This window comes from Gigantopelta aegis, chromosome 8 (genome assembly GCF_016097555.1).
Source record: "Gigantopelta aegis isolate Gae_Host chromosome 8, Gae_host_genome, whole genome shotgun sequence".
Classification (NCBI taxonomy): domain Eukaryota; kingdom Metazoa; phylum Mollusca; class Gastropoda; order Neomphalida; family Peltospiridae; genus Gigantopelta; species Gigantopelta aegis.
The window spans coordinates 23,570,136-23,594,463 of NC_054706.1; the positions used below are offsets into that span (position 1 = coordinate 23,570,136).

Consider the following 24,328-nt stretch of genomic DNA (forward strand, 5'->3'; position numbering starts at 1 on the left):
GCGACAGCGGGTTTCCTCTGTCAATATCTGTGTTGTCCTTAACCATATGTCCGACACCATATAGCCGTAAATAAAATGTGTTGAGTGTGTCATTAAATAAACCATTTCCTTCCTTCCTGATATTACGTCAGATCAAATTCCATTAATTTATTGGCTAGATATATATCACGACAGCATTTGACATTTTGTGCCTAAACATTGCTACCAACTTTTGTATGCATTATTCTCATTTCTACATATCTGATTCTCTTACACTGATGTCTTGAAAATTTTCTGCTGCTTTATATCGCCATAAAATTGGATATTGATAGCTTGCATCCTGCATACTCTAAAGTAATGCTTGATTAATGGAACTTGCCAATTTTCCTCCACCGAGTTATTGGCAGTAATTGCATCACATGTGAACACATGTTGCAACAGTGTAATAGCATCGGAATCACCATTGTTCATGACTTCCCACCATCACCAGCATGGTTCATGGGGCATTTGTGTGGTCATTTTGTTAATACCGTAAATAATTTATCAACTTGGATACATTGTAAGCAAGTTCATAAAACCACCAATGTTGTGGTGTCTGTTGGACGTCTTCTATCAAGTAGCATCGAGATTCATTCACTGACCATATGCAATTTTCGTTTGTCTTGAAACAGCCAATTCTGTCAAATTGAGCTTCTTTTAATCTTTCAATTTGTGATTACACACAAGTGAAATTTGCTTCAAGAAGGATTCTACTTTGCTTTGATTTCACATTATTTGAAGGTTTATTTTATTCAGAGAAGAGATGGTCATTGATGATGAGGTTTGTTCTTATACTTTAAAGAATTTTTTTTCAACATGAGGAAGTTTTTGTTGTTATTCATATATATACATGTATATATGTATGTATGTATGTATGTATGTATGTATGTATGTATGTATGTATGTAACAAAATTACATTAAAAAAAAAAATAAAAAAAAATACTACCAACAGTTCAGTTATTTAATAATGACATGTTTCGGCATATTGCCTTTTTCAAATTAACAATAAGATGACGTAACGTCATCCTGACGTCATTCTCATCATGACGTCATTGAGACAAACAGATTATTTTTTATTTTTTATACACTCTCATTTCCATTATTGTAATATTGTTTTATCAATTTGTACAGGATCTGCGTAGATACAACAGTAGTCTAAAAACAGCAGGTTAATGCATTGAAAAGTAGCCGTCAAAACAGACATTAGACCACTAACTGAACATATTGAAATTTTAAAGAACAATGTCATATTTTAAATAGAAAAAGGTAATAATAAGTGTATAAATCCATTTTATAGCAATTTTGTTAAATTACTATAAAGACAAGATTATTTAATTAATTATGGAACATGGAAACACAAAGTAATGTCACTGTACTGCATTGGATATTTATAACGTTACTGAATGCCTACGATATGTTTACATGAAATATAACGTTATCATTAAAGCCGCACACCCTAGTTCCATCCAGCGAAAATAAATTATAATTTGGTTAATCTACAAACTTGTAACACACTTAGATCACATTTTTATCAAATGGAGTGAAAAAGCAGGTTTTATATCGATAAATACCATGGGAATCCCCATGTCCCAATTGCTTGAAATAATTTTGAAAGTTTGTATTCTGGTGTCACCGGTAGATGTCGCTCGAAGCACAACAATGCCTACATCACGACAAATTTCACAGACTTGGGGTGCGTTCTTTTCACCTCTCCTGGACATGTTCCAACTGTTCTGTCCTGGTTGTATCCCCTCTCCAGATATCGTAAGACTTAGCAAAATTATTGGTTTTAAGGGTTTGTAATGTTTTGTATTGAGACACTTACTTGTCTGAACTTTATTGTTACTGAAAATGTTCACGAACTGTGAAGAAAAATCTTACAAATGAACAACAACAAATCGGATGTTGATTGCGCGAACTGTGCACGAGAAAACAAACCGAACCAAAATGATAACGGTCATGTGGTATACCAACGTCTGTGACATTGAAATGGAAATATCCCCTCTAGGCTCAGTGGGTAGGTGTAAACCACTTGCACCGACCAGTGATCCATAACTGGTTCAACAAAGGCCATGATTTGTGCTATCCTGCCTGTGGGAAGTGCAAATAAAAGATCCCTTGCTGCTAATCGGAAAGAGTAGCCCATGTAGTGGCGACAGCAGGTTTCCTCTCAAAATCTGTGTGGTCCTTAACCATATGTCTGACGCCATATAACCGTAAATAAAATGTGTTGAGTGCGTCATTAAATAAAACATTTCTTGCTTTCTTTTTTTTCTTTGGTCATCAGTAAAGCCCTCAACTGATGCAAGGTCGGTCCAGGATCAATCCCTGTTGGTAGGCCTATTGGGCTATTTCTCGTTCGAGTCAAAGACTGTGGTATATGTTATGCTGTCTGTGGAATGGTGTATATAAAAGATTCCTTGCTACTACTGGAAAAATGTAGGTTTCCTCTCAAAGACTATGTCGAAATTACTAAATGTTTGACAACCAAAAGCCGATGATTAATTAAACAGTGGTGTTATTAAACAAAACAAACTTTTAACTTTTTTTAATGTTGAAGCTGTAGTCTCTGCAATATTGCAATAGATTGTGGCATGATATGTCTCATCTGCATTTCAGATCAGTATACCATGTGTTGTGTGATATTTACATGACCTCTTTTAGTTTGAACCATACCAAATTAGTTGTGTTATAGACCTTTTTTTTCCAGCAAAATGATACATTCCCTCAGGTGATCTCATCTGTTTTGCTTTTCTAATTTCCTTCTTGTAAAGAGAAGAAAAAAATGTTCAGATGGTATCAAGTGTATTGTAATTTAGCTGTTAATAATCTTCTGTTTGCAGAGGAAAGAGCAAAATGAAAGAAGAACAATTCCTTCTGATAATGCAAAGAACATGAGTCGGCAAGACATAGTGAGGGCGAGTGATTTCAACTTTTTAACAGTGCTAGGCAAAGGTAGTTTTGGCAAGGTAAGGAATTTCATAGGCTGCCATTGTTTTTAAATAATTTTTATGAGTGTACAGATCAGCCGGTTTCACAAATACATGTATGTTGTTCCTAGCTCCTCTCTCCCACCCGACCATAATTTTTTTTTAGAAAGTACTTTATTTTAACCTTTAGACTACTGGATTAATTTTTGACAAAAACCATGTTGAGTGGGTACAAATTTATAATTTTTACTCACATACATGTATATTCACTTAAATGTTTTATGAATACATAAAATAAAGTTCATATTTGAATCGGTAAGTATTATTTTCATGGGTTTTTCTAATTTTTATGATATTTTATGAATTCCCTCAAAACCGGATGTTTTGTGTGGCCCCTTTTCAATATCTGTACAGAAGAGAACCTCTTTAAACCAGATACCTCTTAAAACCGGATGTTTTACTTGGACCCAGGGTGTCTGGTTTAGAGGAGTTTTACTGTATAGTTTTTAAACTCATTACTTTGGCAGTGTGCCTACATCTTACCTATTAGAATCATCAGTCATTGTTACATGGGGTGTGGGACACAGCCCAGTGGTAAAGTGCTAGCCTGATACACGGTCGATCCAGGATCAGTCCCTGCTGGTGGGCCCAGTGGACTATTTCTCATTCCATCCAGTGCACGATGACTGGTAAATTAAAGGTTGTGATATCCCAACTGTTAGATTTTGCATTTAAAAGGTCACTTAATTGCTACAAACAGTACATGTCAGAATTTCCAAATGTTTGACATCCAATAGCTGATGATTAATAAATCAGTGTGGTCTAGTGGTGTTGTTAAAACAAACTGTAACTTTTGTTAAATACATGTAGTTATGTATAGTGTTGACAATCTGTTAATAGAATCTCAGCTTTGTCAAGTCCGATGTTTACTGAGGCTTTTACAAAAATATTTTGTCCCAAATGTTGGTGGTTGTCTTATCTACACCTCACAATTCTTTTTCTTGCCCATTCAATTATAGTAACAAAACATTAATTTTATATTCAACGGTTTATTTTAAAACAATTCGTAAACATTTCACCTACAAACTCATTTATTCATATGTGGAAAACATATAGTCCACCTTATGCAAGGACATTAAAATGAAACAACTAAGTTCCATAAATATAAAGTGGAAAATATTAATTTTGTTTAAATATTTTTAAAACAATTATTCAGTCTGAAGTGGTGACATAGGAAATAAGTAATTCAACAGATTTCTGAAAAAATTAGTTATATGACGTCAGTCATTGTAAAAGATGAGCTATGACATTAATCGTTGTAAAAGATGAGTTGTGACATCAGTCATTGTAAAACATGAGTTATGACATCATCGTTGTAAAAGATGAATTATGACATCAGTCGTTGTAAAACATGAGTTATGACATCAATCATTGTAAAACATGAGTTATGACATTAATCGTTGTAAAAGATGAGTTGTGACATCAGTCATTGTAAAACATGAATTATGACATCAGTCGTTGTAAAACATGAGTTATGACATCAATCGTTGTAAAACATGAGTTATGACATCAATCGTTGTAAAAGATGAATTATGACATCAGTCGTAAAACATGAGTTATGACATCAATCGTTGTAAAAGATGAGTTGTGACATCAGTCGTTGTAAAACATGAATTATGACATCAGTCATTGTAAAACATGAGTTATGACATCAATCGTTGTAAAACATGGGTTATGACATCAATGGTTGTAAAACATGAATTATGACATCAATGGTTGTAAAACATGAATTATGAAATCAGGTGTATTTAGATATCATCTAGCCCTAGTCAAGACAGATTTAACTAGCACCATGCACAAGCTGGCTAATTCAGTGCAGTGGGCAAGAAACTATAATACACAATACATGTTAACAGTTTCCAAATGTTCTGATCTCTTCTCCTCTTGATCTGCATTGCCCACTGCCTTCTTAGTACTTACTCGATGTTGCACTTTGCAAGGATCTTTTTGCACTCGGGTCCAATCGATTACCATACACACTTTGTATTATCTACTGCATTCAAGATGAATTCCATTAAATACAGTGGTAATAGACACCGCCATCTTTGTCATTTAACATAGAAGTGGCTGTATCCACAAGGAAAACACACATAAAAGATACTTTAAGGCTGTCTGGAAAGAGTACTCCAAACTGGATTAATATGGCAACATGTTTGTTTTTCCTCATAAATACTCACTTAGTGCATGTTTGTGAAGTGTAATTTATGCATCTCTTGGGTAATAATTATGCATGAGTATAAATTTTGCTTGGTTGGGTGCAAACAATGTGAAGTTTATATATACACATCCCCCATATCCACACAGTTTACAATAGCTTACATTTGTATGTGACAGGTGGCTGTGGGTAGATGTTTTTCTGTTGATCAAACAATGTGCTCATCTGTCACTCAGCAATCATTCGTTAATGAACAACAAAAGAAAATATTTTAATTTATTACCCAAGCGGTCACTCGATCATAACGGGGGAAAATATTTTTCATATTTCTCAGTGGGGAAATATTCTGCATTGATTTAACGTACATTACTATTGGACAATTTGACGTCAACAAACCAATCACCTTGTTGATACAGCAAAGCAGACAAAATGACATCATGTTGTTTAAAGCATTTGCGGTTACGGTTACATCTTTCTGTTTCCACTGTTAAACTTGTAATAAAATGGTAGTTTAATGTGATTCATTATAGATTTTGTTTTTAACAGAATATATAGAACTTTGGTTTTTGAAAGTTATGTGACCTTGATTAAAATACAAAGTTATTAAAGCTATACCTAGAACTGTAAAATGGTTTAGTTCATTTCTATATACATGTACATGGACTTGTAGCTGATGTACATAAAAAAATAAAGGCTTTTAAAAAACCCTAAACAGCTGGGTTAATAATTAGAATAACAAACTCGGTACCAATTTTTATCAAATTTATGTCCTTCGTGAAATAATTTAAAGCTCATGACAAGTGAAAATTATTTCACTTGGGACATAACTGGTACCGAGTTTATTATCCTCTCTATATTTTTATTTTATGATAAAATTCATTTAGTAAACTGACTGTTAAAATATTCCTAAAATGTTCACAAGATATTGATCAATTTTAATAGAAATAAATACTAATGGGATTCCAACTGAATAATTTTAAATAAAAAATTAAATTAATTAATATTTGCTGCTACTTCTTTTTTTGTTTGTTAAGTATATACAGTGAAACCCCCAAGTAAAAAAGTCTGGTTTTAAGGGGTATCTTGTAATTTATGAAAGTACTGAAAAATGGCTGGTTTAAAGGGACATTCCTGAGTTTGCTGCAATTTTTAATATTTTATATATCGACTAATGGAGACTTTTTAACAATTGTAATTGCATATCAAATATATTTTTCTACATAAAATATTAGTGGCTGTATATTAAACATGTTTTTGATCGTGTTTCTATATGTACTACGGTAGGTTAAATTTCATTTTATTTCCTAAAATCCAATTTGGGCTTCTTACAAATATTAAGACGACCAGAAACACTTTGCATATACAGCCACTGATATTCTAAACAAGAAACTATGTATTGTAATTTGTTTCTCCCAATTTTATTTGTTTGCAGGTAGTTTTAGCAGAAAGGAAAGGCACAGATGAACTTTATGCAGTGAAAATATTGAAGAAGGATGTGATTATTCAGGATGATGATGTTGAATGTACAATGATAGAAAAACGGGTTCTTGCCCTTCCAAACAAACCACCATTCCTTGTTCAGCTCCACTCTTGTTTCCAAACCATGGTAAGCTTTTAGTAAAACTAGTTACCAGCCTATGAAATTGACAACATCTTGCGACGGCCATTTGGTATCAATAATAACTAAGTATAAATACTTAATAATGATAAACATGCTGTTGCAGATAAATTTTGCAACTGCTCATTGACATCATGAATTTCAAGGCTGTATAAATATTTATTTGTATACCAAGTTTTAAATTATACACATCTTCATTTTTGTATTGTATTGTATTTTTTCCCACAGCTCTTTACACTGTTTTTATATAATTTTTAATGTTTAATAGTCATACATGTAGTCATATATTTATACCTTTGTTTGATACCTAATAGCTAAAGTGTATTTTTGTGCTATGGTGTCATTAAATATTCATTCATTCATTCATTCATTCATTCATTCATTCATTTATTTACAACTTAATAAATGTATGGTAAAGCTTATATAGTTAACATATCTTGAACTATCTCTTAGATGCCATATACATGGAAAGGATTCTATATAAATTAACATCTCAATGACTGAGAATTAACTACATATATGTAGGTCTATCTGCATTTTCCACTGTCTTGTGCATGGATGTAGTTAATGCTCGGTCCCTTATACATGTATCTTGAACTTCCAAAGTTCCAAACTTCTTCAGAATCTATGGTAAGAGGTTTTTTCATTGAATTACCATTTCTTATACCCAGCTCCAAACTCTAGACAAATAACAGTAAGGCTTTTTTTTTACAAGTTTATTACCATTCTTGGTACTTATTGTTTGTATAGACTGGTAAATGATAAATTAGCTCTTCTGTAGATACAGCCATTTATGCATCTATCAGTCTGAACAAAATCGGAAGGGACAATATATAGTACAGTATCTCGCAGGCACAGTTCTAATAATTTTACATATGAATATAGAGACGTGGATGGCTTTTATATGTGATAACTGTATTTTCAATTTGTTCTCTAAAGGCCACTTTTCATGGAGGCAGTAGGTGCCGGTGGCTCTGTATTTTTTAAACAGTAACCTGTGTTGGGTACATTTGTAGGAAGTTATGCAACGGGGCTTAACTGTGGAAAGCAAATTTTCAATAGAAAAGATATTACAATGTAACCTCTCAAAACCGGACCCTCAGTAAACCAGAATTCCCCCAAAACTGGAAATTTTTTACGGCCTTTTTTAAAAATCAGTACAGGAATTAACTTCTCTAAACTGGATACCTCTTAAAACCAGACATTTTACTTGGTCCTTGGTTTAGAGGGGTTTCACTGTATCAACAACATAGCATGAACTACATGTATTCTATAAAGCTCTTTAATAAAAAAAAATACATAGCTAAGATATTTTAAATATAAATGGATAAATGAGATATATCAAAGAACATAGCATGAACTATTCTACAGCTCCTAACAAAAATACATAGATAAGATATTTTAAGGCTGTGTTGAAAGATTTTAAGTCTGTGTTGAGAGAGTACTATAAACTGAATTAATATGGATATTTTTTGTCTGCTGTTTTTTTGGGGTTTTTTTTTTTTCTGTTCCTAATCTGCTGGTTATGTTTGTACAGACGGTAGCTATATGATAACCTCCAGTCGTCTAATTTTGTTTGCGACACAAGTCATGCGCCAAATTGACTTTTACTCACAAATTGTCTGCATTAACAACACCAGCCAGCAAATTATATTGATCTTAACTTTTAATTATCTCTCCTGTTGCCTCATTTTTCACTTGTTGGCAAACAGTCGCTTAATTAGCTTCTTTCATTTTTTTTTTTTACAGAAAGTGTACAGTATCATAAAACTATTTTGTTAGATACGTAATCACATTTATTTGCATTTTGGTGGGACTTGGTAAGAGATGCATTTAAAAAATCTATTTCCCTTTTCTCAAACCCTGTGTAAAGTCAGTTCCATGGCGGTTAACACACGGACCCTACTCTAGTGGGATTTGGTAAAAGATACATTTGAAAAATCCATTTTCCTTTTGTCAAACCCTGTGTAATTTACTTCAATTCTACGGTGGTTAACCACTGGAACCCTACTGTAGTTAATAGATAGTGTAAAATACACTGAACACCAAACAACATGCAAATCAGGGTTATGGTTGGTTTATAATTAAAACAGATTTACTACACCATGACTGGTATATCAAAGGCCATGGTATGTGCTATCCTGTCTGTGGGATATGGTGTATATAAAAGATTCCTTGATACTAATGGAAAAACAAATAGCGGGTTTCCTGTTTAAGACTATATGTCAAAATTACCAAATGTTTGACATCCAGTTGCTGATGATTAATAAATCAATGTACTCTAGTGTCATCTTTAAACAAAACAAACTTTTAAGTTTTCGTAAAGACAACTCAAAATGCATTTTTGGCAAAACAGATAAAAAGTAGGGTCACTGAACTTATTACATACAGGTTTAAAGTTCTTTTATGCTGCCAGAAAAAGACTCCAAATTAACTAGATTCAGTGCACAACTCCATAGGGGGAGGTTGAATCTACTTTGCTGACTCTTGTCTAACAACAATTAATTACTAATCATGAACATTTGTCTTTGAACAGATGATTCAGATAGTGGAGTGAAGTGTCTAGGTCAGAATGGTTGCATCTAAATTGGATTTAAGCACAAAAACAAAAGTTAAAAGCAATTCTCTGTAGCTGGGTAGCTATAAGAGTCAAATTGAACCAGCTCACAATTAACTGATTTTCAGATATTGGCAATTGTAACTTTCAAAAGTTATTTAACTGTTGTTGAAAATACGTAAGACATACAAATCACAATTTTAACAGTGTTATGGTCCTTGAAAATATGAACATGTGTTGGGCCTTGTAGGTGACATGTATCTGTAACACTACATGATAAAGTTATTCACAAAATTTCATCAATGGCTTGATTGATGCATTGTGAAAGAAATTCTGGTAAACTATATGCAGGACACACACAGACAGACAGACAGATGGGCAGACAGTACAGTCTTCACTTCCCTCCACATTCACATGGAAAGTTTTAAGTTAGGATCAAACTAATCACCTTGAAATAAACTTATTAAAACATTTTAATTGAAACTTGGCTCCGTCAGTTGACGTGCTTGTGTTGTAGGATTGAACCACTTCTGATCCATTCAATGTATTGGGGTTTTTCATTCCAACCAGTGCACCACAACTGGTCAAAGGCAGTGGTATGTACTAGCTTTGCTGTCTGTGGGAATGTGCAAATAAAAGATCCCTTGGTGCATTAGGAAAAATGTAGCTGGTTTCCTCTGATGACTACAACAGAACTACCAAATGTTTGACATCCAATAGCCGATGATTAATTAATCGATGTGCTCTAGTGGTGTCGTTGTTGGGGTGGGGTATAGCCCAGTGGTACAGCACTCACTCGATGTGTGGTCAGTTTGCGGTCGATCCTTGTTAGTGGCCCCATTGCGCTATTTCTCGTTCCCGCCAGTGCACCATGACTGGTATATCAAAGGCCGTGGTATGTACTACCCTGTCTGTGGGATGGTGCATATAAAAGATCCCTTGCTGCTAATCGAAAAGAGTAGCCCATGAAGTGGCGACAGTGGGTTTCCTTTCTCAATATCTGTGTGGTCCTTAACCATATGTCTGAAGCCAAATAACTAAATAAAATGTGTTGAGTGCATCGTTAAATAAACCATTTCCTTCCTTCCTTCCAATAGCCGATGATTAATTATTAAATGTGCTCTAGTGGTGTTGTTAAACAAAACAAACTTTTAACTTTTGGAACTTCATGTGATTGCTCACCTAGCACCATTTAAGGAGAGTGATCTTCAGCTGACCTTGATTTTTCTCATGGTGTAGATTGTATACCGACAAAGCAGTGATATAGGATCCAAAGAATTTTAACAGAATACTTTTACTTTTTTGCTGTTTTAAAATAATTGGTCTAGCACCATGGAGATATCAAGCTTTCCCACATGCACATCAATGGCTTAATTTAATCATTGCATTTGATTCCGAGTTCTGTTCTGTGTGCATGTTGTTTTCATACAATGTTACACGTACCTCATATGACTTAATTAAATTAGTCATTTGATTTACACCACAGTCATGTCTGGTTAATTTCACTTTATTCTGGAATACTTACTTTTTTGTTTTTAAATGTAATAACATTTTAGCTCTGGAAAATACAACAATATACATGTAATTTATATGAATTTTGTTTTACAATTTCTTTTTAAATTATATAATTTTTCATGTTTTCATTTTTTTTTATTCAATTCTAAAGCACAGTCTTGGGTATTTTAATAGTTTAGCATAATTATGTTTGAAATTTAAAAAGACATAAAATAGACTGTTTTGTCAAACTTTTGTACAGTTGTTTTGTCAAACACACAGATATTGTTATATACTATTGACTAAACTGTAAATATAGCAAAGAACAAATACACATGTAGTTAGTTATCTTGCACATTACTGCAATTTTCTGATAAATTTACATTTAAAATATATTAAAACTATTTTTTCAGCCAATCCTGCAATTTGTTTTAATACTGTCTGATATGCCGACCTCGCTAAAGTTGTATATTGCTAATACATGTATATCACTTATTTGGATTTCTGCTGAAATTTATAAGATTGTTAAAATTTAATGATCTACAGTACTAAATGTTGTAGCCACTTTGTATAATAATTAGCAGTTGGTTACTTTGTTCTCGGAGGAGCCGATGAAAGTTGATGCCTTTGCCCATGACAGGCGTGTGCTACAACAGCTTGTTCTGAATGTGCACATTAAAACCTATCACCTGACCTGACCTGACCTGACCTAGTTTGTTCTATGGGCAGAGTGAGCCCTGCATGTCCTCACTGGAAGACCAATTTATGTGATCTGTTTGTTCTACGTGTTTGCCTGTTGTCTGCCGATTCATCAGAATATTGTCATTGACACTGGTGCCGTGTACCTCGTCAGCTGCTTTCGATAGTGCAATATCAATTATAATGTCGCCAGCTTCCTCTGGGGATCCCAGTGATACTGTCCCTGGGCTTCAGTCATCACATACTGTGTCCACTGCCGAGTTATTGATCTCAATTTTTAGAGACACTATATAGCTGGGACTGTTTGAAACGTGAGAAAATAGTTGGCAGTATATATACATCATACGATGACATTTTTAATTTGCTTGCCAATAATTAGCAATGGCGGTGCTTTATGGTTGTAAAGACAGAGGATTTCTTTATTGTGTTATATGGTTCAAATGTTATTTTTACTATCAATAGCTCATTTGAAACATGAGAAAATATTTGGAGTATATACAGTGAAACCTCTCAAAACTGGACCCTCTGTAAACCGGAATTCCCTCAAAACCGGACATTTTTCACAGTCCTTTTTTTAAAATCAGTACAGAAATTAACCTCTCTAAACTGGATACCTCTTAAAACCGGTCATTTTACTTGTTCCTTAGGTGCCCAGTTTAGAGGGGTTTCACTGTATACATATTATGATGACATTTTCAATTTGCTTGCCCTTAATTAGCAGTGGCAGAGCATTTCTGTATTGCCTTATGTGGTTCAAGTGTTATTTTTACAGGCCATAGCTCATTGTTTGAAATATGATGAGAAAATACTTGGTAGTGTGTATGTATAGAGGATTCGTCACAAGTATTTTTTAATATGGAAAATATCAACCGAGTCTTAGTTAAGTGATATTTGTCGAGGCTCTGCTGAGACAAATACTTATTAAAAAACATGAGTAGCGAATTCTATTTACCCTATAACACTTCTAAAATAAGATTTTAATTTGATATCTAGTAAATCAATGTTCTGAAGTTGCCTCATGATTAGCACAAATGTAGTTTGATGTCACACACTTCATCTACATTGTATATCTCATAAACATTTTATGCTCAAATATACAAGTCTTTTTGGCTATAAACAAGTGACCTATTGACAGCAAAACATTAATAACCAAGTTAATAATTGTAAGTATCAAATGGGTTTGTGGCATGGATATTATAGATACGTTATAGGATAAATAAAATGAAGACATTTTCAATTTGCTTGTCCTTAAAGCGACAGACCCTAGTTTCAGCCCATGAAAATGCACACTAAGCAGTGTTCTCGCTGCTCCATTTAAGCAGGGCAGCCCGCCCTGCTATTGCATTTTGCCGCCCTCCTTTCACGTTATCTGCTCTCCTTTATTTTTCTGCACCCCTCTTTATTTTCCAGCACCCTACTATATTTTCCAGCACCTATCTCCGCTATTTCCAAATGCACACTTTTTTCCACACATAAAAAAACAACCGACAATGATCAGTCTGCATACTGGACATCAAAGAAAACAAGCCGCGTTGTGTACGAAAAAGCAACTGACCAAACATTTTGACAGTTACCGTAACGTAATTTAATAGTATTTTTAACAGCCTCTATTTTGTCCCATACCTGTATCCATTTGTATGTTTAATAAACACAATAAAAGTTATATTTTATTTGAGCAAAGAAAACATTTAAAGTTTTTATGGATTCGGCAATCTCCGACTGAAAAAACCCCTTATTTGGCGCCAAATTTGTCACATGATCAGAACGGTCTCTCTATCTTTTGTTTCCACTAACTGTCGTCTGATATTTTGTCCTCAGTTACAGATATAATTGATTGTAACTGACGATTTTTACTTTCTGTCATTTCTGTTATTTTGTTTATTCAGCAGTTCTTATGACATATTGTAAACTTTTCATTTTGGGGGGATATCACCGCTTATAAAATCAACGGAATTGGTAGTGTTTAGCATTAAAATCATTCATCTTGGGTGCCAAATAATATATATACCGCCACTACAAAAACGAAACTTTTTATCAGTTGGCGATATTTTATCACAGCGATCGATTCATTCGATGAAGATGGGAATAACAAAACATGTATCTTTTTTGTTTTTTGTATATCTTGAAATCTTTATTAAAATAATAATATTAAAACTTTGATCGGTTCAGCAAAACCGGAACTGCCAGTGAATATCAGACCGATAACATATTCGGTTCAATTAAAAGATGAGTTTGCTTATATATACTACTCAAAAGAATTTAAGGGTCAGACGATATTTTCGACATTATTTTCTGAATGTCAATTATATTAGCTAGACCATAATGTCACACATGGTATTGTTCCATTTTGACGAAAGTGGGTCTAAGCAACCCATAAATGAATTAAAATCCACTGTCATTGACACTGTCGACTAGTTCTAATGGCGAAAACATGTTTACATTTGCACGTAAATTAGAGCGAAAGGTCTGCTAAGTGCCCATAACTTGCTTTTTCACAAAGCGCTTCATTTGCACGCTTTGCACATGTATTCCATGTTCCCAATACTGAATTTCCGTATAATTGGAGCTTGCGTTTGTGTACGGTGCACACTCCAAATTCGACAATGGTACGACTTCAACTGACTATCGAAGATCGAGGAAGGGCTATTGCTTGGCTCCATGATGGCAATACGCAAAGAAAAGTTGCTCTGAGACTTGGTGTCGGTCAGAGTGTCGTTGGCCGACTGTGGCAACGGTACCAAGCAACGAATTCTGTTCGAAATCGTCCACGTTCGGGAAGACCCCGAAGCACTACAAACAGAGAGAACCGCTACATCACCAATATGGCTCTACGTCAATGCACAACCACTGCACGCCGATTACGTGACAATCTGCGGACTGCGACTGGAACTCGAGTGTCTGATCAAACCATACGCAATTGTCTGAGAGCCAATAATCTACGCTGCCGTCGCCAGGCTGTTCGACCACCACTCCTACCACGTCACAGAACGGCCAGACGTCACTGGTGCATGCTTCATCTGCGGTGGCAACGTGTTCAGTGGGGTCGAGTGATGTTCACTGATGAGTCCAGGTTTAGTCTCCAGTTCAACGACGGTCGGGTTCGTGTCTATAGACGTCCTGGGGAGCGCTTCACTGACGTTAACGTTAGACAACGTCACCGGTTCGGTGGTGGCAGCATCATGGTGTGGGGCGGCATCTCTATCCACCACAGGACCCCCCTCTATGTGGTGGATGGCAATCTGAATGGAATCCGCTATCTGAATGAGATTATCCGTCCGTTGGTTCTCCCAGACCTTCAGCAGATTGGCGGCGGGGCAGTTCTGCAGGATGACAATGCCAGACCCCACCGCACCAGGGTGGTAATGGACTTTCTCAGACAACAAGGTATCGCCAGGATGGATTGGCCAGCATATTCGCCTGACTTGGCCCCAATAGAGCACGCCTGGGACGAATTAGGCAGGAGAGTTCGGGATAACCATGCCCCTCCGGCCAACCTTCATGATCTGGGTCAACTTCTTATGGCAGAGTGGCAGGCCATTCCCCAAGAGTTCTTCAGAAGTCTGATGAACAGCATGAGGCAACGATGTGTCGAGTGTATTCGCGCCAGGGGTGGATTCACACACTATTAAACGAATGTTCTAATGTGTAAAATCCATGTTTGACAACCTTCAACTTTGACAGCATGTCATGTGACTTTCTTGTATACAGTGACGTTTATTTGTGGTTTTTTGTAAATATGGAACAATAAATAAAAAATTTGGTGTAGTTTACATCATCAATCTAATACACTCTGAAACTTATTTGGTTATAAATGTTTGACCCTTAAATTCTTTTGAGTAGTATATTTCGTGTAAACTTTTTGTAATCAAAATAAGGAGTGTGTCTTTCCACAAAGTCTATCAACACACAATAACATGGTAACCACCAAGCTCTCTCTCCCCCCTCCCCACCCCCACCCCAATTAAAAAAAAAAAAATCTCTTTTTTTCTTACTTTTCGTTGGTTTTTTTTGAAGGGTGTGGTGCTGCGCGCCGCCCTCCTTTAATTTTCACCCAGCGAGAACACTGACACTAAGTTTAGTTAATCTACAAACGTAAAACACATTTGGATAAAGTTACAATTGAGTAAAACATGAGTCTGTGACTTTGAAATGATGACATACCCTCTAAACATAGACTAAAACTCGACTCCATAACTGTTATCTCTCAGATGCACATGCGTTTTTAAAAATATGAGAAATGCATTTTGTGATATTAAAAACACCAGGATGACCAAAAACACTTTGAATGCACGGAAATGGATAATCTAAACAATAAAATCTAAGTAAAGTATGATTTTAGTTACCAAAAATGGCTCTAATAGTAAAACATATGCCTTAGTGTTTAAAAACTAGGGTATGTCCCTTTAACAATGGCAGTGCTTTATATAGTTATAAAGACAGATGCTTTCTTTATTGCGTTATATGGTTCAAGTGTTATTTTTACAGGCCATAGCTCATTGTTTGAAATGTAAAGAAATAGTTGGTGGTACATGTATGTATATACATATATGTATATCATGACATTTTCAATTTGCTTGTCCTTAATTAACAATGGCAGCACTTTATATAGTCATAAAGACAGATGATTTTTATAGCTCATTGTTTGAAATATGAGAAAATAGTTAGCAGTATATATATATATCATGGTGACAGGTTTATGTTCGTGTGTATTGTTTTGCTTTTATTTAATTAGCTGTGCCTGTATGTGAAGGCATGCAAAGAGGTTTCTTCGTTATCTTGCGTGCTTTGTGTACTTGTCATATTTCAGACCATTTGAAACATGAGAAAATGGTTGGCAGCCAATACATGATGGTTTATACTATGGGAGGAGTCATTTCTTTCTTCACACCAACTGGTGAGAAGTGATGAATTCATAAATGTCTTTAGGCAGACGTTAGTTTACGCTAAGGAAAGGTGACAAAATTAAGCTGAATATTTTGCATACCTTAACATAAAACAAGGAGTTATGAACAGTAAAAGTAGCACTTTCATACGAGACAATACAAAAAGCTTCTGCCTGTAGCAAAAAAAAAAAACCCCACGTTTCTCAAAATGAGGTAAATGTATATGTAGCATTTTAGAAATTAACTCAACTGTTCCTTGCTTAAATATTCTTGTTTAAATTTGTCTTTAAAAAAGCAGGGCGGGATATAGCCCAGTAGTAAAGCGCTCACTCGATGTGCAGTCGGTCTGAGATCGATCCTCGTCTGTAGGCCCATTGGGCTATTTTTCATTCCAGCCAGTGCATGCACCACGACTGGCATAACAAAGGCTGTAGTATGTGCTATCCTGTCTGTGGGATGGTCCATATAAAAGATAACTTGCTGCTAATTGAAAAGAGTAGCCCATGAAGTGTCGACGTCGGGTTTCCTCTCTCCTATCTGTGAGGTCCTTAATCACATGTCAATTTTCTCCATATGCAGATCAAACCTTTTTTTGACGTTCCTCTGACACAACTTTGTGCCAATACTTTTGGATGAAACCACCTTTCCATCCATGGCACTTCCCCAAGCATTCCATGTACAAACCTGAGAGTTACATGTAACTTGTAATTTGCAGGTCAAAGCCTAAAATTAAGTCAACCATTTGGTTAAACAATATTTATTGTCAAAATACAATGGGATTGGTCAGCAGGCTTTTAGCCTATATTAAAATCTCTCCCTACATGTTACAAGCAGATACATATTAAGATAAAACAGACCTATGTAGACTTGACCAAAGAAGAAAAAAAAGAGAGGTGGGCAGGGGGGATATAGTGAGTAGAAAACTGTAGAACTTTTACTTTGGGTTGGTAGATGTCTAGCATTAAAGTTATGTGTTAACTTTAGCAAAAATGTTTAGTAGCAATAATTAATTTTAAGGTAATTTTAATAATTTGTTCATTTTCCAAGATTTCCCAATAAAATCATTCTATAATTTAGATGTTCATCATACAGGGGACAGTAGATAATGAAATGATCTGTATCTTCTATAGGATGCCCACAAGAACAAGACAGATCATCTGAGATACACATGTATATCAAAAGAATCTATAACCATTAAGATCACTGATGTCTAGACGAAGTTTGCAGTGGAGTATCTGATCATATCTAGAACCATGGGGATCTTCAATAAAAACAGTAGAACAACTAACTACAATATTTGCATGGAGTTTTAATCAGAACGTATGCCTGAAGAATTTAGTTTTTCTTTCAATTAAAATACTTCTTATTTCAAAGATGATATAATTGATCATAAATGGCTAACAGTACACCAAATAATATCTCGGGCAGGACTTAGCCCAGTGGTAAAGCGTTCGCTTGATGCGCAGTCAGTTTGGGATCAATCCCCGTTAGTGGGTCCATTGGGCTATTTCTCGCTCCAGCCAGTGCACCATGACTGATACATCAAAGGCCGTGGTATGTGCTATCCTGTCTATGGGATGGTGCATATAAAAGATCCCTTGCTGTTAATCAAAAAGAGTAGCCCATGAAGTGACGACAGCAGGTTTCCTCCCTCAATATCTCTGTCGTCCGTAACCATATATCTGACACCATATAACCGTAAATAAAATATGTTGAGTGCATCATTAAATAAACCATTTCCAAATAATACCTCAGCGGCCAAAGTTTGAGGTGCACCAAACTTTTCATTCCACAGTTAATGCTACCAATCCTGCCAATGTACCAGCTACTGTTGTACTTTGAAACATATGTAGGGGCCTACTGAAAATAGGATAACAATTTTTGTGCGAGACTAGGGTAGTTAAAGATGCTTTCCATCACATGTATTTCTGAAATAGTAGCTTAGCCCCATTTTTTTCTGATTTTCTTTAAGAGTGAGGGATTGTAGTATTTATACCCTAAGCTGTTGGCCATAGTAGCTCCTTTAATATCCTTTCTATGTCTACTGGTACCACTCATCCACTGGGACCCTGACAGTTATTTATTCTAAGTAATATACGCTGTTAGCGTGGTAGTGTAATGTAAATGGTCACCAGTCTTTTGAGGTTTCACATTCCCTTCTACCCCACATCCCCCCAAAAAGTCACACTAACTATTCCATAGCACTTTGGTTTTGGAGTGCTTACACTGGAACAAATTTTGGATTTGCCCATTTTCAGATACCTAGATTTCCTTGAAAATTATTAAAATGTGGTTAATTTAAGGAATATTTTATTTGTCAAAGATCAAATGTTGAAACCACTTTGTATAAAAATTAGCAATGGGTTAATTTGGCAGTGGGTAGGGTTAATTTAACCCTGTCACCTATTGCCTCATCAAAGTCAGGAGACCAGATGTAAGTTTTATTTTTGCACAATGGCAATCACAAATGTGCTAATTTTGCAGGATGTCAGAAGACCAGATGTATGTGTTATTTTTGCACTGGATATCACAGATGTGTTAATTTTGCAGGATCGTCTCTACTTTGTGATGGAGTACGTGAATGGTGGTGATTTAATGTATCGAATTCAACAAGAAGGAAAATTCAAAGAGCCAGTAGCAGCGTAAGTGATACAGATGTTGTCCATAAGCACCAAACACTTACTCACAACCTATTGGACATCATATTCTCTGTAGTGTAGTACCCTTACCCTTTTTTATCCTGCCTGTGGGAAAGTGCATATAAAATATACCTTGCTGCTAATAAAAAAAAAGTGTATTTGGTTATCTCTAAGACTATCATGTGTTTGACATCCATTAGCTGATGATTGATAAATCAATGTGTTCTAGTGATGTCATTAAACAAAACAAATTGTAAGTTTTTACTCTACTGTTTTGAAACACTGAATGTCCAGAATTCATTTTCTACTTTGGGTTTGGTGTGGATCGATCTTACTTTTAATTAACACCAACTACCATATGTACGTAAAGTTAACTTCTGGTTATACACAGTGGATACTGGACATTTTCAAGGAAATAATGTTTTTGCATTGTAGATACTCATCATATTCCACTACATGCAGTAAGTAAATGGGGGTGCCAACTGAATCTACCAGTATTGTACCCTCATTAAATGATTGATTACAGTATTCAGCCTCTTATTACATGCATGTATAAATATTATTTTTGAAGGTTTTCAGTTTTAAAAATATGTGTTTGAGAGCCAAAGTTTACAAGGTGGGCAATAAAAGTCATAGATAATTTCATTGATGAGATACTATGGTTATATTTTTTGTTGTTTTTCTTTTGACAGATTTTACGCAGCAGAAGTAGCAGTCGGTCTTTTTTATTTACATTCACAAGGAATAATTTATAGGTAAGTTTTAAAAAGAGTCCTAGATAAACTGGATATTAAGGAAAAGCATGCATATCATTAATATACTGGTATACATACATCATATATGTATGCAATGTTTCATTGACATTTGGCATTAGGTTATAAGATGGTGAGACAATCGAGACCACAACTTAAAGTGAGCAGATTTGTAATTAAAACATGGTGCCTCAGTTTTCCTGGTGTAACAGATTGTTTTAGGTTATAAGATGTTGAGACATTCATTTCAACTTATTTTCATGCCTATATCCAATTAAGGTTCAAGCACGCTGTCCTGGGCACACACCTCAGCGAACTGGGCTGTCTGTCCAGGACAGTGGGTTAGTTGTTAGGTGGTTAGTGAGAGAGAAGAGGGTGTAGTGGCCTTACACCTACCCACTGATCCCTTAAGAACTCGCTCTGGGTTAGAGCCAGTACCGGCCTGCGAACCCTGTCCCTACCCGCCTATAGTCTGATGGCTTAACCACTGCGCCACAGAGGCTGGTTGATGTTGAGACTTGATTGGACCACAGATTTGTAATTAAGCTTGGTGCCTCAGTTTTCGTGGTATAACAGATGTTATGTCAACTGTGGTCTGGAGCATGATCAATAAGGTCTATGTTTGTGATGATAAAGATTTCTAGCCGAGGAAAGCAAATTAAAGTTACTTCACAGAAAGAAACGTCTTGAAACTGTTATTTGGACAAACAGAAATTCTTTTCACAAAAATGGTGGAATTATTTTTTTGTAAAACATACATGTTTACAAAGTTGGGTCTGGACAAATGAAACAAATTATAATTATATACTACGCACTGTCAGAAATAGAAAAGTTTGTCAGAACTATTTCATCTGGCAGGAGTAGATTGATGCAGGAATTTATTTTTAGTGATAATTAAGTTGCAGCTTGAAAAAGGTCATCTCCACCATTGCCCCTTCACACTCACACATCTTTTTTTCCCCACACTCAATGTTATATATTTTCCTGTCACCCCATAATATGACTGATATGACACACACACACACACACACACACACACACACACACACACACACACACACACACACACACACACACACACACACACACACACACACCCCACAATGTGGGTGGTCCCCCAATATAAAATTGGCTATGCCAGTGATTTACACTCGTAGAAAGTGCAGTAGCATGCTGTATATATGTAACCAGGGATTCATGGAGCAATGAAATAAAATTAAGTTGTTTTTTTTTTATTCCAAAGATTTTATTCATTGACAGTATTATACATGTACATGTACTGATAAAAAAATCCCAGACATGCAGTGCTCAGTATTCTTATTCCTTGTAGAATTATGAAATAATCAGTAATTAGTCTGATGAAATCTTTGAATAAAGAAATCTTATTTAAAGTGTGGAACCTGCAAATTAAATAGAAAATACTCAATATAGATGGTAATTTTTCAATAAAATCTTGTAGGTAGGTAAATAAAGGTTTGTTTACAGTTTCCCAACCCACATTTTGGCTACTGACTCTAATCTTTGAAGCACTGGCTGTAACAAGAAATGGCCCAATTGGGTCCATTGAAAGGGGTCAGTCAGAGTCCGAGATTGATCGAACAGCAGCCTAGTACTTTACCACAAATAATAAAAAGTAAAAATGGAAATATATTTATTCAAACTATTGTGCATTTCTGAACAAATAATGAAAAAACCCAATTCAAACAATAGAACTCGGACTATTCTTTGATTTGATTCACAAGGAACAATTCAGTAATTAGTCAAGGCAAAATTACGGGATTTTTTGTCCATCATCACCATTCATATTTGTTTTATCTTGCACTCTTCATGAATTCCATAACTTTTACAACTATGATTTAATTGTTCAAATGTCCCTAACTAAATCACCGGGGATAACTTTTTTAAAGTGCTAAAACCATTTTATTTCAGAGATTTGAAGCTAGATAATGTGATGTTGGACTCTGAGGGACATATCAAAATAGCAGATTTTGGAATGTGTAAAGAGGGAATAATGAGTGATCAAACAACTCGAACATTCTGTGGTACACCTGATTATATTGCTCCAGAGGTAAGAATTTTAATATTATACATTAAATTTACCAGCCGTCTTTTATTAGTGCTGTCAGACCTGAGAGTTATTAGTCCCCTACCTGTTCAACCGGAGCTCCATCATTCTGTCTGTTTGTCTGTCCCACATACAGATTTCCGAACGTTTTTTTCTTTACATTGACTCAAGATATTGAGCTGTAATATGGTGTATAGCTTTATCATGTACTGTTAGTGATCAAGTTTAATGTTCATGTTGATTTACCCACTTTTCACATAGATGTGACCCTTGAATTTAGGAGATAAGAAAAATTGTTGGGTCAGTTAGGAGACGTGTATTGCTTTAGCAGTAGTCTCAAAATCCTTGTGTATACTGATCATTTTAAAATGGTAACTAAAATACTATGCCACCATTTCAAAGTTCCAGTTTTTACTTAGTTCTCACTCTAGCCAGTGCATCACGACTGGTATATGAACGGCCGTGGTATGTACTACCCTGTCTGTGGGATGGTGCATATAAAAGATCCCTTGCTGCTAATCAAAAAGAGTAGCCCATATCTGTGTGGTCCGTAACCATATATCTGATGCCATATAACCATAAATACAATGTGTTAAGTGTGTCATTAAATAAAACATTTCTTTCTTTCTTTCCATTTCAAAGTCTAAATGTATGTATATTTCTATTGTTTTCTTTTGCAGATTGTCTTATATCAGCCGTATGGCAAGTCCGTGGACTGGTGGGCCTTCGGAGTGTTGTTATATGAAATGCTGGCAGGCCAGGTAATATTTATATTTTATTTGAAATTAGTAATTGATATCATTAATTTCACAACACAGCATTGTATGCAAATGTATGAGACTGTCACTAGCTCTCACAGAAGCTTTGTCTAGTGTATTGTAGTAATATAGTTGAGGACCACAAATTTACCAAGTTGAGATAGGGGAAAAAAACTATTGGTTTATCACCCAAGCAACTCAATACGGCTAGATGCTTTACTTCTATGGGGAAAAAATATAGCAGATTTTCTTTTGAAGCCTATACATATCAGAATTACCAAATGTTTGACATACAGTAGCTGATGATTAATCAATCAATGTGCTCTAATGGTGTTGTTAAAGAAAAATAAACTTCATTATCCTGAACTCTGTAATCTTGAGATTCCAAGATATCTTGAGATTGAAAAATTGTTTTATGGTATAATTTTACCAGTAACCAACGTGTGCTTTGGTGTAATTTCTCCAGTAACCAACATGTGCTTTACTATAATTTCTCCAGTAGCCAATGTATGCTTTAGTATAATTTCTCCAGTAACCAATGTATGCTTTGGTATAATTTCTTCAGTAACCATCGTGTGCTATGGTATAATTTCTCCCGTAACCAACGTGTGCTATGGTATAATTTCTTCAGTAACCAACGTGTGCTGTGGTATAATTTCTTCAGTAACCAACATATGCTTTGGTGTAATTTTTCCAATAACCAACATGTGCTTTGGTGTAATTTCTCCAATAACCAACGTATGTTTTGGTGTAATTTCTCCAATAACCAGCATGTGCTTTGGTGTATTTTCTCCAATAACCAGTGTGTGCTTTGGTGTAATTTCTCCAATAACCAGCGTGTGCTTTGGTGTAATTTCTCCAATAACCAACGTATGTATGTTTTGGTGTAATTTCTCCAATAACCAACGTATGTATGCTTTGGTGTAATTTCTCCAATAACCAGTGTGTGCTTTGGTGTAATTTTTGTTTGGCTACTGCTACCCCCGCTACTGCCTATTTTTTTTATGCTTCAAATTTTGCCTTGGAAAAAAATTGATTAATTGGTCCCCTAACTTATAGCATATTAATACCATAAAAATTCACATGCTACGGTGAACTAAAAATTACTCTCCTTGATAAAATGTGTATTATCGTAATTATGTAATGTTAAATATAGTGTTGGTGGCTGACAAGATTTTTAAATATATACCATGCTGCATCTTTCTGATTTGATGAAAGCATCATTTCTTAACAGTCACTGAATATCAGAATGAAGAATAATGTTAGGAGTCGAATTTTGTTTTTCTTTGACTTAGTTGCAGTATATCAAAAGAAACTTATTTTTTGTATTTAATGACACTAATTAGCACATTTAAGCTATTTAATTTTGATGTCTAATATATGGTTATTGCTAGTTTGCTCTATAGAAAGTGAGAGTAGAAACTGAAAAACATTTTTGTTTAATGACACTTAGCAGATTTAAACTAATGCACCTGCACAAAATGTATATGGTTATTGCAACGATTGAAAGTGAGAGAGGAATCCTGCTGTTGTCACATAGTTACAGCTGCAAAATAGCAGTAAGGATTTTTTAAGCTGGTTTTTTTTATTTATTGGGAGGTGCACTGTTTGGAATGGGATAAAAACAGGAAGGGTGATGTATTATATGTGGCCTCATACTTCTCCATAGGCATTGCAGTATAAATTAATATCTACCAGC

The 24,328-nt window shown here is 35.2% G+C and overlaps 1 protein-coding gene across 5 annotated transcripts in view; it reads left to right on the plus strand.

The window, feature by feature from the left end:
* LOC121380057 (calcium-dependent protein kinase C-like) overlaps positions 1-24,328 on the plus strand; it is a 238,559-nt gene that overhangs the window by 183,505 nt on the left and 30,726 nt on the right. For all 5 annotated transcript variants that reach the window (XM_041508792.1, XM_041508793.1, XM_041508794.1 and 2 more), the window contains 6 exons: positions 2,863-2,988; positions 6,597-6,770; positions 18,966-19,057; positions 19,747-19,809; positions 21,736-21,874; positions 22,552-22,632. In XM_041508792.1, coding sequence (XP_041364726.1) covers positions 2,863-2,988; positions 6,597-6,770; positions 18,966-19,057; positions 19,747-19,809; positions 21,736-21,874; positions 22,552-22,632 — 675 coding nt within the window. The remainder of the gene's footprint in view (positions 1-2,862; positions 2,989-6,596; positions 6,771-18,965; positions 19,058-19,746; positions 19,810-21,735; positions 21,875-22,551; positions 22,633-24,328) is intronic.